The sequence below is a fragment of the Saimiri boliviensis genome, chromosome 10, assembly GCF_048565385.1.
Source record: "Saimiri boliviensis isolate mSaiBol1 chromosome 10, mSaiBol1.pri, whole genome shotgun sequence".
NCBI classification, from domain to species: domain Eukaryota; kingdom Metazoa; phylum Chordata; class Mammalia; order Primates; family Cebidae; genus Saimiri; species Saimiri boliviensis.
Window position 1 is genome coordinate 119,241,446 of NC_133458.1, and position 17,734 is coordinate 119,259,179.

The 17,734-nt window shown below is 40.7% G+C and overlaps 1 protein-coding gene across 3 annotated transcripts in view; it reads left to right on the forward strand.

The window, feature by feature from the left end:
- Positions 1-17,734, forward strand: part of AOAH (acyloxyacyl hydrolase) — a 234,654-nt gene that overhangs the window by 170,799 nt on the left and 46,121 nt on the right. For all 3 annotated transcript variants that reach the window (XM_003930743.4, XM_074379815.1, XM_074379816.1), the window contains one exon: positions 5,625-5,707. In XM_003930743.4, the coding sequence (XP_003930792.2) occupies positions 5,625-5,707 (83 nt within the window). The remainder of the gene's footprint in view (positions 1-5,624; positions 5,708-17,734) is intronic.

The window sequence follows — 17,734 nt, forward strand, 5'->3', positions numbered from 1 at the left end:
CTCCTGAGCTCAGGCAATCCACCTGCCTCAGCCTCCCAAAGTGCTGGGATTACAGGCATGAGCCACCGTGCCCAGCTAAGACCAGAGTTTCTTAATACACTTTCACTGAAACATCATAATAGACTGAATGCAGAAGCACATGAATCTAGCTGTTTTCTATTAAGCCAGACATTAAAAATATTTGCAAAAATGTAAAACAATGCCATTCTTGGAGACTTTTGGAAAACATATTTTTTTCAGAAAAAAAGTGACATGTTAACAGGTTTAGTATACTAATGTAAAATAAATTGATAATTAAATGTACATTTAAATTTCCCAATTTTAACATCTAATATGATAAATATTGATAGCTCTAACTCACATAAACAAAATCTCTCTGAGGTCTTCAATAATTTTAAGAGTGTGAAGTGGTCCTGAGAGCAAAAGTTTGAGAACTTCTGCTTGTTTTTTTTTTTTTAATAGTTTAAGTTCTGGTGTACATGTGCAGAATGTGCAGGTTTGTTACATAGGTATACATGTGCCATGATGGTTTGCTGCATCCATCACCCTGTCATTTACATTAAGTATTTCTCCTAATGCTATCCCTCCATAATCACCCCAGCCCCTGCTATCCCTCCCCTAGCCCACCATCCCCTCCCAGGCCCCGATGTGTGATGTTTCCCTCCCTGTGTCCATGTGTTCTCATTGTTCAACACCCCCTTATGAATGAGAATATGCAGTGTTTGGTTTTCTGTTCTTGTGTCAGTTTGCTGAGAACAATGGTTTCCAGCTTTATCCATGTTCCTGCAAAGGACATGAACTCATCCTTTTTTATGTCCTATGATAAGTGTTCTGCAAGAAATTAGCAAAATTCATTAAAATATTAAATTATATAATTAACATTAAAATATTAGCCACAAGTAATCAACTAATAGGAGAAAATGAATTTAAAAGAAACATCAATTCAGCAGCCAAGTGGGAAAAATGAAACAAAGAGGAGATTTGCTAAGAAGTGAATTTGGCAAATGATAAGTCAAACCTTGATATGAATTTTTGCCCAGAATGATGTAATTTTGCAACCCAGATTGATCAAAGTCAGTGAACACTCTCAGAGTTCTGTAGTAGAAACTTTGTAACCAACTGAACTTAAGATTTTAGGTTATCTCAATGCCTAAATACAGATCACAGAGATAATTCATCAATATTCTTCATAAACTATTCCATGAAATATGAATTCCACAAGATGTTAAAGGGTACTAACACACATTTTTTAAAAGATGTGTTAAGTCAAATAAGTTTTGGAAATGTTAATTTAAATAAAGGGAAACAAGTTTATTTGGTATAAGGCTTATTATAGCCTTTACTATGCCAAAAAGCATTGTATATCTTCAAAAAAGACTACAAAATATAAAACATTTTCTAAACTTATTTGAACACAGAACTATGTAGAATTTATATGTATGTTTTATGAGAAAGTTTCACAGAAACTGGTGTTTCATGGAGCATCCTTTGAGAAATGCCATTTAGGTCATTAAAACCATCTGCTATGTCACAACTAATCTTTTCAGACGTATAAGCATCCACAGCCTTAACTGTCTCCACTTTTATCACAGTTTAATGTTTACCCTAATACAGTGGGTTAGAATCAAATCTGTGTCTGGGAAAGGCCAGAACAGAGTTACAACTGCCCTAAGCTCAGAGAACAGGAGGGGAGGAAATCTTAGCGAGAGGTTAACGTAACAGGTAGGAAGCCCTGTCTGAGTCTAGCAGCTCATGAATTATTGAACACAATGCCTATGAAGTCTATTTCCCTGTACTATTTTTCTGGTCCAAATTCAAAATGTACAATGCTGTCTCACTAAACTTTTTGTATGTGAACTCCTAGGACCTCCTCTGCAGCCACCCTCACCTCTGCATAATTAGCCTATTGCCAGTCTTTCTGAGTCCACAGTGAGTCATATTCTCCATGTTTATCGCTCTCCGAGGCTGCATCCTAGTTGTTCTATGCAGTGAGTTAGGGGTTACACAGGACTCTGGGATGTGGCTAATATCAAAGGACTGAAAGGAATCTTTAAAGGTCTTTAATCTGCCTTCCTGGCCCTATGCTGGCCTGACCTCCAACCACATTAGAAAGAAACTTATCCACCCTTTTCTTAAAATTTCCTAGCAGAAAAGGTCCCTGGATTAAGCCTTAAAGCCTGTCTAGTCTCTAAGTTACCCAGTTTTATCCTAATCTACTCCCCACCTCAAGCCTTCACATCAAACGTCCCCATGTATCTTTCACCAACCCTACTGCTGGAGCCCATCTTTTGTGATTTATTTCCTAAGATTCAGCTTAACAGAGCCTCATAAATTAAACTCAAGCAAGCTATACCTCCAAAGAGAGTCAGAAATAGCCTAACGAGAGGGTCACCTGAGGTTAGGAGTTCGATACCAGCCTGGCCAACATGGTGAAACCCTGTCTCTACTAAAAATACAAAAATTAGCTTGGCATGGTGGCCCACACCTGTAATCCCAGCTAATTGGGAGGCTGAGACAGGAAAATGGCTTGCACCCGGGAGGCGGAGGTTGCAGTGAGCCGAGATCGTGCCACTACACTCCAGCCTGGGCAACAGAGTGAGACTCCATCTCAAAAAAAAAAAAAAAAAAAAAGACATTGGACATTGCCTAAAAAATTTAATCAGAATATGCTGCATCACTATTGCTTGAATCTTATCATGTCTGGTTTACCTCCGAGATCTCTGACAGGCTGTGAAGCCTTTGGAAGAACTCCATTTTAGCTTCTCTCCATATATGCGAGTTGATTAAGTATTAAATATATATTCCATTAGTTTTATCCCTCTGGAGAACCTAATATAGATCTATGTTATTGTTGTGTAACAAACTGCCCTAAAGTTTTGTGGCTTAAAACAATAGTCATTTTATTATATCTCACATTTTGAAGGGTGCAGGAATTCAGGCAGCGCTAGCCTGGCCAATTTTTCCTCTCTATATGACACGAGATAACATTACTTAATGGCTGGGCTGGGCTGGAGGATCTAAGAAGGCTTCACTCACATGACGTGCCTGGGAAGGGAGAACTGGAAGGCTGAGTTCAGCCAGGCAAGCCCTTTTTTTTAATAGGCTTTAAAAGAAAAAAGAAAAAAAAAAAGTAGTTTTAGGCTTATGAAAAATGTGGCGTGGTTAAATCACAGGGGTGGATTTCTCTTGCTGGTTTAGCACCATTCCTTTCGGTACTGTCCTCACGAAAGGGAGTGAGTTCTCATGGAATCTTGTCGTTTAAATGTGCGTAGCACACTCTCCCCTGCTCTCCTGCTCCTGCTTCTGCCATGTGACATGACTGTTCCCCTTCTGCCTTCTGCCGTGATTAGAAGCTTCCTGAGACCTCCCCAGAAACAGATGCTGCAATGCTTCCTTTACATAAGCCAGTTAAACCTCTTTTCTTATACATTACCCAGTCTCAGGTATTTCTTTACAGCAATATGAGAATAGACTAATACAATGATAAATACTTAGAAAATTAAGGAAAGAAACAAAAGGCAGTTATTAACTCTACAGAAATAAAAAAGTTATAAAGAAAATAGAAAGCAATCACAGATTAGTTGTCAATAGCTAAATCCTCTTCTAGGGTAAGAAATGAACAGATAACGTCAAAGACTAAAAATCAAGAAGCAGCCTTAAAAGTGTGTTGCTTTAGAGATGAAAAGAAAAATATCAAAAGACCCAGCCAGTTAAGGTTGGAATTGGTTGCCTATGGCAATGGAGACATGGATACTGGAGGGAAGTGTGGAGTTGCTGTTTATCATCACGAGTCTCATATGCACACATAGGTAAGTTATTTGGTTCTAGGAGACTCACCACCTCAAGTCTTTGTTGATTTTAGCTTCTCAATTAGACTTCCTCTGGCCACTCTAATTCTCATGTCTTTTTTCTCCTTTGCTTCATAGAATTTATAACTTTCTAGCATACACTGTTATTTGCTTTTTTATAATGTTTAATGCTTTTATTGGTCTTTTTATATTGAAATATCAACAACACAGAAGCAGGGATCATGTTTTTTAATTTTCCAATATAATTTAAGTGCCTAGAATAATACTTGGAATGTAGCAGGTGCTCAATAAACATCTATTAAGTAAACTAATTTTTAAGCTATGTGCATGGGTAGCTGTGATTTTTAAAAATAAATACATCATTCACCTCAAAATTCTACTACAAAACAAAAATCTCACACTTAAAATATTGCTCAGACATCTTGGTCTTCTATTAAAAAACATTATCATTGGTATTCTTAGACTTCAAAAAATAGACACTATTTACAATGTATTCTCAATGCCCAAACAGAATATATGCTTGCCTTTCTGAAGCACTGAGACAGTTGCCATGCACTGTAATACAATGAGTAAGATTTCATATAACACTTAATAAACAGTATTATATGTAAGGTTGTGAGATGTGAACTTATTATAATGAAAAGAAGATAAAATATATTTGAAGATTATGCAAACATTTTAAGCTAAATTATTATTTTTTAGTTTATATCTTGTCTTGTTTCAAAAAAGATTTTAGGAAGCCTATGACAGTATAGAGAACACAATATTTAATTACATTTAAATTAAACTAAGTTTCATTGCATTAATTAAGCTACTTACATCTAAATTAAGCAAAAGAAAAGGAAAACTCCAAGATGAGACAAAAGGGAGTCAAGAAAATGACTTAAAATATGTATAATTATAGCCTGATACTGGTGTCAAATTTGTCTGTAAGCTCTGTGTCCATTAGCATTAGATTCAAGGAACAGAGATTCAACATATATAAGTTTATTTCTCTCACACAGAAAGTTTTAGAAAATGTGCAATCTAGAATTGATATGGGAGTTCAACTCCATGTAGTTCTCAGGGATCCAGGCCCCTTCCAGCTGACCCCTCCACATTGAATAAGGTTTCAATGTGAACCTTATCCCCATAGTTTAAGATGGCAGCATTCCTAGTCTGGGCAGGAGACTGAAGAAAAGGTACAGAAAAGGAAACAGAATCATCATCCAATTTTTTCCTAAGGAACATTACCAGAAATTGCCACTGGATAGTTCTAATTCCATCTCATCACCCAGAACTTAGTGATGTGCCACTCCTAGCTGCAAGAGAAGCTAGGAAATGCAATCCTCATTCTGGACAGACATGGGTTTTGCTAAAAATTCTATTACAGTGCAGGAAGGGAGAACAGAGCTGAAGGACAATAATAGTGCCAACCATAGCTTTATAGCAACCAACCAAAAAAAAAAAAGGAAACATGGTTAGCTTCAAAATAACAGAGTTAATAAAGATGAGTGATTGCTCAAGAAATGTGCAGCAGTTCTTGGTTAAAAAAATATTTGAAAGGGATGATTCTGGAGGTCTTTGTACAAAAGAAAAAGTTCTGTGTCTTCAGCAGTACTCTTACAACACCCATGCAACTCATTTCATAGAACTGCTTCTCATAACAACTGCCAATATTACATTCACAGTTCAAAGAAAACTTGTCAGCAGAGATTTGATTTTTTTGAGTTCATTTGAACAGTACTTTTTAAAAACGTGATAGAAACATGTTTTTTTTTAACTTCTTCATGTTAGTATCCTGACCTTAAATATATACATATGTATTTGTTTCAGAATTAAAGAAAAATCTATTTACCTTCGCTTATGGAAAAGAAACCACTGTAATCACAGGGACTACCAGAATATTTCAAGAAATGGTATGTAGCTTTCCATTTAAGCCTTTACCCTGTAATGATTGATTTTGTTTTATAAGTACCTCAAAAGCTGAGATTTACATAACAAGGACCACAGAATAAAATGAACAGTCTCCTTTCCAACGCCATTGCCCTTTCTGAAAGAAGGGCCCTGTGCTTAGAGCCATTTACCCACAGCAAAGGAGAACGAAAGCAAGCTGCAGTCAAGGGGTAGACCGAAAGAGCAGATCATTCACCCATAGCAAAGTTCTAGCAAAGCCAAGGCACAGGATGCTGGAGGCTCAGGAGGCAAGACCTAAATGAGCATTAGCAGATCAACAGCTGAGCAAAGCTAAGGTCACTGCAAAAGCTCTGCCTTCTCCAGTGGTGCAGAGTCTCCCACGTTTCTGCTGGGGTTGAAGTTTTCAGTTTCACCTGTGTGGGTTTCAACCTTCCCTTAGACCTGGAAGTGGTCTATTGCCACAAGAATCTGATGAAACTTCTGATTGATAAACCATGGCCTGGCTAACGCCTAGTGAATTGCCAAGTCATGTTTGTAACACCATAATGCAGAGATGGTAAACAGTGTGTGTGTTGCCACTCTGTCTTCCTAAGCCTGGGAAAGATACTGCTAATCAGCCTTGGCACTCTTGTCTGCTATGCTCAGATTCTGCCTCAGCAGTTCTTGAAACACAGCACGTCTGACAATCATCATCAACAAATTAGGCTTGGCACATGAAGTTAAACCTATTTGCTATCCCTGTGCTATCTCTAATTAACAGAACATGTTGAGGAATTTTCCAAGCAGCAAGCTTTTAAACTAAACATGTGACCTAGAAATAATGTATTTCTTATAATAAATATTCTATACAGAATAAATGCCCCCCTCATCTAAGAACAATATAGATTTTTTTATTAATAAAATAATTACTGTCATTAACTGAGCTCTTACCAAGTGCTAAGAACACTTTATGTTTATTTCTGTTGATCCTTTCAACAACAGACAGTGTAAGGCAAGTAGTATTAAATTTCTTCAGTACTAAGATACCACTGATTGTAATAGCTCTAGGGAGTTTTGAGGGAGGAAAAAGGAAGGAAAAATTACAATGTACCCATTGATTGCAGCATTCAACCCAATACCAAATGTGTTAAAATATACTTCTCAGAATTGGGTATGAAAATAATATCCACACTGTCACAGCTGGGGAAATGGAGGCACGGAGAAGCCAAGAACCCCTTCCCCAGCCACAAAGATAGTAAGTTACAGAGGAGACACTTCTACCCACGTTGTCTCACTCCACTCAGATACCAACAAAGATAACACAGTCACAGGGCTATGATCCCGGATGATCTGCAGAAAGAGATCAGCCTCATCCCTCTGCGTGTGAATACAACCAATAGTTAATAGACAATTACAGTCAAATCTGGCCATGTGACCCATCACAGATACAAAGTGAACATCAGGCCTGTGGCTACAGTTTCTTTTTCCTTTAGTGAGATACTCAAATAGCCCCCAACACTGTCAGATATCCTCTGTCAATGAAGATTGTAAAGAACGAACTGCAAAACTCATCTGTGTGGAATATTATGCAGCCCTAGAAAATGATAGCTAAAGGTCAAATATATTTTTATTTGGAAAGACAAGGCACTGCCAAAAGAAAAATCAGGATATAAAATTGAATCATACACTTTAGTTTATACCATATTTTTAAAAGAAAAGGAAAAAGGCTAGGTGTGGTGGCTCATGCCTGTTATCCCAGCACTGTGGGAAGCCAAGGCTGGTGGATCACAAGGTCAGGAGATCAAGACCATCTGACTAACACAGCGAAACCCCATCTCTACTAAAAATACAAAAAAATTAGCCAGGCCTGGTGGCACATGCCTGTAGTCCCAGCTACTCAGGAGGCTGAGGTAGGAGAAACACTTGAACCCAGGAGGCTGAGGTGTCAGTGAGCTGAGATCACGCCACTGCACTGCAGCCTGAGTGACAGAGTGAGACTCGGTCTCCACAAAAAAAAGGGGGGAGGGGGGGAAGGAAAGGAAAAAAAAAAGTCTACATAGGAAAGATTGGCAGAAAATATAGAAAATTATTGTTTGATAAATTATGGGTGATTGCTTTCACCTTTTTCTACTTTTCTGTTTCCTGATATTTATTTTTATATAGAAATACCTCTAAAAAAAACTTGACAGAAACTGAGTCTAGGAGTAGCACAGGGCTTGTCCAGGGTTCTGTAGCCAAAGGTATGAGGTTACGGGAGGACACTGAGTGAGAGGATTCTGCCAGAAATGCAGGCTGCAAGCTGCTGTTTGTAACTTGTGACTCTAATCCAGCATTTCTCCTTCACAACACCCAGGTGTGCAAAGTCAGCATCACCTTACTACCCACCATAAACGCAGTCATCGTTCATAAAATCATAAAGACTAGAGTAAGATAATCCAAAAAGTATACCTAGGACACTTGATAGTAAATTGTTCTCCTTTTGCGATCTGCTTTCTTGACAACATTCCTTTAAAATTAAGATTGAAAAGATAAAAATCAGGGACAGGAGACAGGAGGAGAGCCTAATCATGTCAAAATGTGCTCCTCGAAAGCTGTGGCTTCTGTCAGACTTGTTGTCTAGTGAATAAATGACGAGGAAGAGGGGATATTTTCTTCCTTTGAATTTGCAGTCCTTAGAAATGCATAAAATGTATGCTTTGTCTGGTATTACTTCTTTGACTATCCTCGACTAATTTTCTAAGACTGTAATCCTAAAAAGATATATTTTTAGTTTCTCAGTTACTCATTATTTAATGTTCTGGTTTTATTCTCCAGCACCTCTTCCTATTTTCTCTTGAATTTCCTTGCTGTGGACTCTCTTTTGATATTACGCAGCATGTTACCTGACTACCCACGTCAAATTACTTCAATTACTCTCCAAGGTTTTTATTAGATATAGGAAAAGTCAGCTTTTCACATTCTGCATATTTATGGGGCTACACTTATTTTTCAGAACCAGCAAGAAAGAAAGGGAAAAAAGGGAAGAGTTGAATAGAATACTAAAGTGTTTCTTAAAAATTGAATAGTAAGAATTAAAGAAACATCTATTTTCATCCTGATCCTTATGTAAGAGATCTCAAAAACTTCTACACATAACTCTAGTCAGTGACTATAACACATTTTTTAAATTTTTTTGGGACAGAGTCTCGCCATTTCACCCAGACTGGAGTGCAGTGGCACAATCTCAGCTCACTGCAACCTCCACCTCCTGTGTTCTAAAGTAGACTGGTTTTGAATTTGGGTCCTGGAATTGGTGTATGCCTTGGGCCAATCATTGAGTCCCTCTTGCCTGTTTCTGCATGTGTAAAATGGGGATCATGGTTCAGTGAGCACAGTTGCCAAAGGTGACCCTGGATCTCATTCAAGGTTGCCCAGACAACAAGCCAGCTTGAGTGAATCATCTTCCCTATCTTCCTGGGGGAGAGGTTGCACCCAAACTCAGTGGGGTAAGGTGGTGATGGAGCTAGCTGCCTTCTGATCTTTTGCAAACCCAGCTTTTCTCCATTAAAGCTAGTTCTTTAAACTAATCCATGTGACATTGTGGAATTCATCATGAAACCTGGTGCGTGACTGACCTGATATGGCCCACCTTGCACACAGGGATGGGAATGGTACATACCTGAGCTTCATGGGGTTGCTGAAGGCTGAATGAGAAACACAGGGCTTCATAAATGTCCAGCATTAGGGTACTGGTGAAACAGCATTGCTCATTTCACCTACCATCTGTATTATTATTTATTTACTCAGTGTTTTTGAAAAATCAGTTGCTTTTTCTTTTCTTTCTTTTTTTCTATTGTTTTTTGCTTGTTTGTTTTTGAGACAGGGTCTCACTCTGTCACTTAGGCTGGAGTGCAGTGGCATGGTCATAGCTTGCCGTAACTTCAAACACCTGGGCTCAAGTGATCCTCCCACCTCAGCCTCCCAAGTCCAGGGACCACAGGCATGCACCACCACATCTGACTTTTTTTTTTTTTTTTTTTTTTTTTTGGTAGAAACAGGGATCTTGCTACATTGTCAAAGCTGGTCTTGAACTCTAGGGCTCAAGCAATCCTACTAACTCATCCTCTCTAAAAGCTGGGATTACAGGTGTGAGCCACTGTGCCAGGCCCAATTGTTTTTTCAATGTCAAAGGATTTTTTGTCATTGTTAGCAATAACTTTATTTTTTATTGCTATGTAATAGATGTACAGATCTTCAGAGTATGTGTGATAATCTGATACATTTATATAATCAAATTAGCGTAATTGGGATATCTATCACCTTAAATATTTCTCTTTTCTGTATGCTAGGAACATTTCAATTGTTCTCTTGTAGCTATTTTGAAACATACAATAGATGAATATGAACTACAGTTGCCCTACTGGTCTATAGAATGCCAGGTCGTATTTCCTCTATCTATCTGTATATTCGTACCCATTAATCAACTTCAAAAGTTTTTAAGAGAAACAAGTCTATTTGAAAAAATAAATAAATAAATTCAAAAGCTACATATTAATAATAAGAAGGCCTGTGGCTCCTAGAATTAGAGGGTAGCAGAAGAGCTCCAGGGTTCAATACTCAAGCCCCAAGAGACAGCGGCAGGCGTCAGGGTAGCAGGGGGCAGCTGAATGGGCCTGGAGTATCATGTAGAAGGAAGGGGCTCCCTCTGCAAGGAAAAAGCTGAGCTAGGGATAGAGTGGGAAGTGATGGATGCTGAGATTGACAGAAGTGAGCAGCAGCAGATGGACTCCTGAGGGGCAAGAGGTGGTTGCAGCCTGGGGAGTGGGCTCAGGACTCCATCTAGGGAGGAACCAGGAGGTAAGGACATGAATTAAGGGGGAGAGGAGACAGTACTGAGGGTCAGGCAGCCAAAGAATCCCTGAGGATGGTGGGGCTAAGGATTGGAAGGGGCTGGAGAGCAGCCTTGGCTGTTTGAGCTGGGATCTCTGGAACATGCTGGGGGTGGAGGCTTAAGGTAGAGGAGAAACCCCAGATGAGGGGTTTCAGCCTCTTTCCAGCAAAAAATGTCCACCCTTCGGGAGATAAGCCCATCAGTAAATGGCTCCTGGCAGTACCCAGCTGGGGAGGCCAGCGGGACAAATGTGGATGCTGAACCGCCTCCTACCCCTATACTGTAGATTTCACTCTTCAAGACCTGGGCATTAATCCTGGGGGCCTCATTCTCAGTGAGAACTCAGTAAATACTAGACTTTATTCATCCCTCCCCATCCCTGTGTGAGCTTATGCCCCCTCATTCCCATGCACAGCAGAACGGGTCAGCCACTCCACCTGGCTCACCAGGCAAGCCCTTTGCTCACGCCTCTGTTGTTGCACTTTCCTTGGTGTGCGGTTCAGTTACTTGCTTTAAGACGGATGTCCAGTGCCGTAGGGGACAGGAGCCACGTGGGGCCGATATTGGTATTCCTGACAGTGAGCTCAGCCTCTCCTTCACATAGCAGGGACGTGTACATCTAACACACATTTCTTTTTAACCTAAACGAGTCAAGCATCACATGAAACCTTTGAGAAGAATCAAAGGGCAAATGGTAATCCAACTAGATCCAGCTTGCCAACTGATAAACCTCCATGGTGGGCAAAAACCACAACTGGCAAGATTATGTTTTATTTAAAATAAAGCATAAGAACCACTATGAGATATCACCACACACCAGTTAGAAGGTTCACTATCAAAAAAACAGAAGACGACACACAGGATGTGGAGAAACGGGAACACTTGTGTACTGTTGGTGGGAAGGCAAAGTCGTATAGCTGCTACAGAAAACAGTACGGAGTTTCCTCCAAAACTTAAAAATTAAACTACCATATGATCCAGCAATCCCACTTCTGGGTATTTATCTAAAAGAATTGAGGATCTCAAAGAGATATGTGCACTCCTGTGTTCATGGAGGCGTTCTTCATGACAGCCAATAGTTGGAAACATCCTAAATGTTCATCAGCAGGTGAATGGATAAAGAAAATGTGGTCTACACATACACAGTGGAATACTATTCAGCCTTTAAAACAGAGGACATTCTGCAACGTCAACAGCATGGATGGATCTTGAGGACATTATGCTAAGTGAAATAAGCCAGTCACAGAAGGATGAATACTGCCTGATTCCATTTACATGAGGCATCTAAATAGTCAAACTCACAGAAGCAGAGAGTAGAATGATGGTTTCCAATGTCTTGGAGGAGAGGAGGAAAATGGGGAGTTGCTATTCAACTGGTCTAAAATTTCAATTATGCAAGATGAGTGAGTCCTCCGGATCTGCCGTGTGACATTGTGCCTAGAGATGACAGTATTGTACTGTGCACTTAAAAAATCCACCAAGAGAACAGTTCTCATGTTAAGTGTTCTTACCACAATAGAACATAAAAATAGATAAATGACAAAAAAAGAGTAGAAGAAAATCAAATAGTAAAGTGGTATAAAATATGTTTTTAAGTAGGGGCTGGGCGCGTTGGCTCAAGCCTATAATCCCAGAACTTTGGGAGGCCAAGGCGGGCAGATCACTTGAAGTCAGGAGTTTGAGACCAGCCTGACCAACATGGTGAAATCCCATCTCTACTAAAACTACAAAAAAATCTGCCAGGCGTGGTGGTGGGCCCCTGTAATCCCAGCTACTTGGGAGGCTGAGGCAAGAAAATCACTCAAACCCGGAGACGGAGGTTGCAGTGAGCCAAGATCATGCCATTGCACTCTGGCCTGGGCAAAAGAGTGGAATCTCCATCTCAAAAAAAAAAATGTATAATATATATACACACACACACACACACAATTTATACACACACACACACAGACACACACACACACATTTTGTAAATAAATACAAATCTGCAAGGCAAGACTCATCTGCTTTTGAACACAAATCAGTCCCAAGCCTAAATCTGCACTGCGGCCGCCATGGCCTGCCAAGAAGGCGGCACTGAGATGCCCACAGGCCCTCCTTACAGTTTCCAAACAAGACTTTCCTCGCTTGGAATATAATGTCTTTTTCACTGGTGGGCATCTTCATATTGTTTTTGCAAGCTTAGCAAAACCTTTGGGGTTATTTTGTTTTCAGAAATTCTAAAGTGTTTAATGGCATGTTTTCCTAGGATGAGGCTTCCATTCATACAGTAAGGGGCCTCCCCTCTCTGTCCACCCACTTACAGGGAGGGCAGGGAGCAGAGGACTCACATGACATGTCTGGATATTTTAATAAGAGAATTTTAACACTTCACTGAAGTGCCTGTGTTTACAGTCTCACCTGCCCATCTTCCCACCCTCTTGCTGCAGACCACATTTGATCTGGAACTTCTTAGGCTGCCCCCCATCCTCAACCCACACTCTAAAAAAGCCTCATCTTGCTTGTTCCCTTCTTTGGGGTTTGGTTAAAACATCTGTAAAATGGGAGAAAATCTGGCAGACCTAGAGAAACTAGAAAAGGGGGCAAGATTGAGGCTAGCCTGTGCAATTCATATTCAGGTCAGGAAGGCTGAGGAGAGGAGAAGAAAAATGTGGGCAGGGAGGGGTGAAGAAAGACTTTCTCAAGGAGATTGAGGAGGGAGGTCCTGGAGCGGAATCAGTGAAGGGAAACCGCAGAAGAGAGAGGGACTGGGTGTGCACTGCAGTTATGCTGTGAGCTCAGCTCAGTGCTCCCTTTGGATGACTGTTGGACTGTTTTCTCAACACAGCACTGGTCTGAGAAGGAACCACAGGAGAAAGTAGGATGATGACCTCAGTGCCCAATGAGTCAGAAAGGCTTGCAAGAGTGAGAAACAGCTCCGGAGAGTTCACCAGGTCCTGGCTGTTGACAGGCACCAAAATATTTCCCTGCACAATGTGCCTCTTTGGCATACAGATTATTTTGAGCTAAAGGCCATTTAGAACCGGCAGATGCAAGGACAGTTTTTCTTTTATAAAGGAAATGGACATTTGTAAAGGTGTCTCCCACTCCCTGTACCAGGAGGAGGAGGACTCTTAACACCTGTTATCAGTGGGGAAGGCACCTTACTCTTAAACTTAAATCTGCATAGGAGACCGTGCTAAACAACCCCGATTTACCATACTTTTCCTCCTTCCCTTCCCATAACTTGCTTCCCCCACTCAGACTCCGAAATTCCTTTCCCTTTAGTCTAGGGTAGTATATACAAGCCAAGTTCTAATTGCCCCTTTGGGTTACACATTGCTAGATGCTCCCATGTAGATAAATGTGCAATGCACATATTAATAAACTTCTATTTCTTTTCTCCTGTGAATCTGCCTTTGGCCAATCTAGGCAGGGCCCCAGCTGCAACACCTAAGCTGGGTAAAGGAAAATATTTTTTTTTTCTTCCCGTTCAGTGTCCAGTCAAAGGAGAGATGCTGCCTCTGAGAGAGATCCTAACAAAAATAGACACGAGGGAGCAGTCTGTCCTGCTGTTAACCTAAAGAGATCTGACAGAAAAAAAAAATCTGTTTCCTCAATAGACAAGAAGATTGTCAAAGGAGCTTGCCCTGGGCGCAAGAAAACCACTATTCAGGCCTTACTCCAAGCCAGACACAACAGATTGATGTCCTTACAGGTCCTAAACAGTTAATCATATGTTTTACCCACCAATATTGCCAGGAACCATTGTTCAAGGCCCAATTCTCCAGGGCCATCCATTAGCAGAATGTACGAATTTCGCTGGAGAGTTGTTTGAGGTTGCTATTATTATTTCATACATTTTTAGCTAATACTAAGTATCTTCTCTGTTAAGTGTACTCTGAATGAAAAGATCCCCGAAACAGGCTTTGTGTGACCGCCATGGCTGTTTATTCACCTAACTGCAGGCAGGCTGAATCTGAAAAGAGAGTCAGCAGAGGGCAGTGGGATAGGAGTTGGTTTTATAGGTTTAGGTTATGCAGTATAAAGTTACAGTTCAGAGCAGTTTTTTCAAGCTAGGAGGGGGTCGTAGGGTCTGGAGTCACGAGGTTTACCTGTCAGTTGAGCAAGGTCAGTTGCAAAGTCCCATTGCCTCATCAGTTGAGGCGGGAATAAGAAACAATAGAATAATGTCTCAAAGTTAATTAGGCACCGCAGGGGTTGGTCATTCTTCTCTTTTTGTGATAATCCAGTTACTTCAGACTGTCTAGTTGCAGGGACTCATCTGGAGGTGTACATGCAGGTCACGGAGGTTACCATGCAGTCCATTGTGCAGTCAGTCAGCCTGAAAGACCTTACATTCTCTAAGCCAGACATTCTGTTAAGTATTTTATACACTCCATCTTCATTTAATCCACAGAGCAACTCCATTTTACAGATGAGAAGACTGAGGCTCACAAAGGTTAAGTAACTTGCCCAAGGTCCTTTAGCTTGTCGGCAGTATATCTTAAGCCCTGTCTATCTCATACTAAAGAACATGCTCTCAACCATGCCACACTGTCCCCTATTTGGGTTCTGGCTTCTAAAATCACCACTTTGCTGCTTCAGACTGTTACCAGCAGGGAATCCATATGGGTCTGCAGAAACCTCAATTGTTGCCTCCTCGGAAGAAAGAATTCAGTTGGAGGCATTGGGCAGACGGAGAGAACGAGGCATGTTTTAGAGCAGGAGTGAAAGTGTATTTAAAAGTTTTAGAGCAGTGGCCAGGCATGGTGGCTCACACTTGTAATTCCAGCACTTTGAGAGGCTGAGGCAGGCAGATCACTTGAGGTCAGGAGTTCGAGACCACCCTGGCCAACATGGTGAAGCCCCATCTGTACTAAAATAAAAATACAAAAAATTAGCCAGGGCATGGAGGCACATGCCTGTAATCCCAACAATTCAGGAGACTTAGGCAGGAGAATCGCTGGAACCCAGGAGGTAGAAGTTGCCGTGAGCCGAGACCTCACCACTGCACTCCAGCCTGTGTGACAGAGCAAAACTCCATCTTGGGAAATAAATAAATAAATAAAGTTCTGCAGCAGGAACAAAAGGAAGTAAAGTACCCTTGGAAGGGGCCAAGCAGGTGACAGGAGAGATTCACGTGTATGGTTTGACCTTTGACTTGGGATTTTAAATGCTGGCATTCTATATGCACACGTGGTGTGCCAGCACTTGGGAGGGGTCTCTGCACAGTGTGTTCACTGAGGTTATACACATGCTCACGTGAGGCATTTTTCCCACACAAGTCTTCCTGGAGGAAGGTCAAATACCAGTTAAACACCACCGTTTTGCCTCTTAGTGCGTATGCTTGGGTCCGCTCACCTGACTCCTGTGATCTTATGGGGAAGCTGGTGATCACCAGTTTCAGGTGTTTTCTATGTATTGGGAGCCGGTTTTTTCCCCGGTGCTGGCTGTGACCAATTATTATTTTAGAGAGATGGTCACCTAGCATTCCTGGGGGCAGGAGGCTCCCCTGCCCTGCTCATGTCTGACTAGCTACCTACTCTGACAAGACAGCGAACTCCTGCCCTGGAGTATGCTGAATGTCAGAATTAAATACCTGAACCCAGGGAACCCAGCACTCTGCCAGTCCTCTTTATCAAAAGTGACCTTCTTGAAACGAGATAGAGGCCAAAAATAAATAAATAAGGATGAAGAGACACACTATAAATAAGTATTAATCCAGGCTTAGCGGAATTCAGTTACACACATAAGAACTTATTATTTTTGTAACCCTGTCTCCCACCGTGATCTCTATTATGGAACAAAATAGGTTTTGTATCTTTAACTAGCTAACTGAGCTTCTACTATTGTATTCTTGCCAAAAATTGCATAACCTGAGTTTAATCATGAGGAAACAATACAAACTAAAATTGAGAAACATTTTATCAAAAAAAAAAAAAAAAAAAGGCTAGTACTACTTAAAAGTGTCAAGGTCATGAAAGACAAAGAAAGACTAAGCAATCAGTTTAGATTAAAAGGACACTAAGGAAATGTGATCGCTGAACACAGCGTGTGATCTTAAATCAGATTCTAGCCCAGAACACAGTCGTTACTGGGACAGTTAGTGAAATGTAAATAAGGTCTATAGATTAGGCAATAGTATTATGCCAGTGTGGATTTCTTGATTGTCCTCATTGTGCTGTAATTATTGAAGATGTTCACATGTGGCCAGGCACAGTGGCTCATGCCTATAATCATAACACTTTGGGAAGCCGAAGCAGGTAGGATTGCATGATCTCTCAGGTGTTCGAGGCAAGCTAAGGCATAGAGAGACCCCCTCTACTAAAAAAAAAAAAAAAAATCAACCAGTGTGGTGGCACACACCTGTAGTCTCAGCTATTCAGGAGACTAAAGTGGGCTTGAGCCCCAGAGGTAGAGGCTACAGCGAGCCATGTTTGTGCCACTGCACTCTAACCCGAGCAACAAAGTGAGACCCTGTCTCAAAAAAAAAAAGATGTTTACATTCAGATAATCTGAGTGAAGACATATACAAATCCTTCATTCTACTTTTGCAACTTTTTGGAAATCATTTCAAAATGAAAAATTTTGAAACAATTTTTTAAAAGCCACAGAAAAGAGTATTGGAAAGAAGTGAAGAAGTCACCTTTGTCAAACTCAGGCAGGCACTCAGGAAGTCTCTGGTGGGCCCAACTACTGGGCTGAGCATTTGATCTCAACCCAAAACCTTGAGAGGATAATGGCAGAAATGATTTATAACAAAACAATGAGGACATTTCTGTTTGGGGAGCCTTGATACAGTATGGTGACAGCAACAGAGACAGATTCTAGTACCAAGTTTTGAGATGATTCATCTAAAAGGCAAATGCTTATAGATATATTTAATGCCTACAGCATCAAAACCTGCTGTTTCTGCTAAGGACAAAATGCATCTCCAAGATACAGTGTTTAATCCCTAGCAATTTTTTTTTTTTTTTTTTTTTTTTTTTTTTTTTTTTTTTTTTTTATAGACAGAGCCTCACTCTGTTGCCTTGGCTGGAATGCAGTGGTACAATCTCAGCTCACTGCAACCTCCACTCCCGGGTTCAAGCAATTCTCCTGCCTCAACCTCCGGAGTAGCTGGGTATAGGCATGTGCCACCACACCCAGCTAATTGTTGTATTTTTAGTAGAGACGGGTTTCACCATGTTGGCCAGGC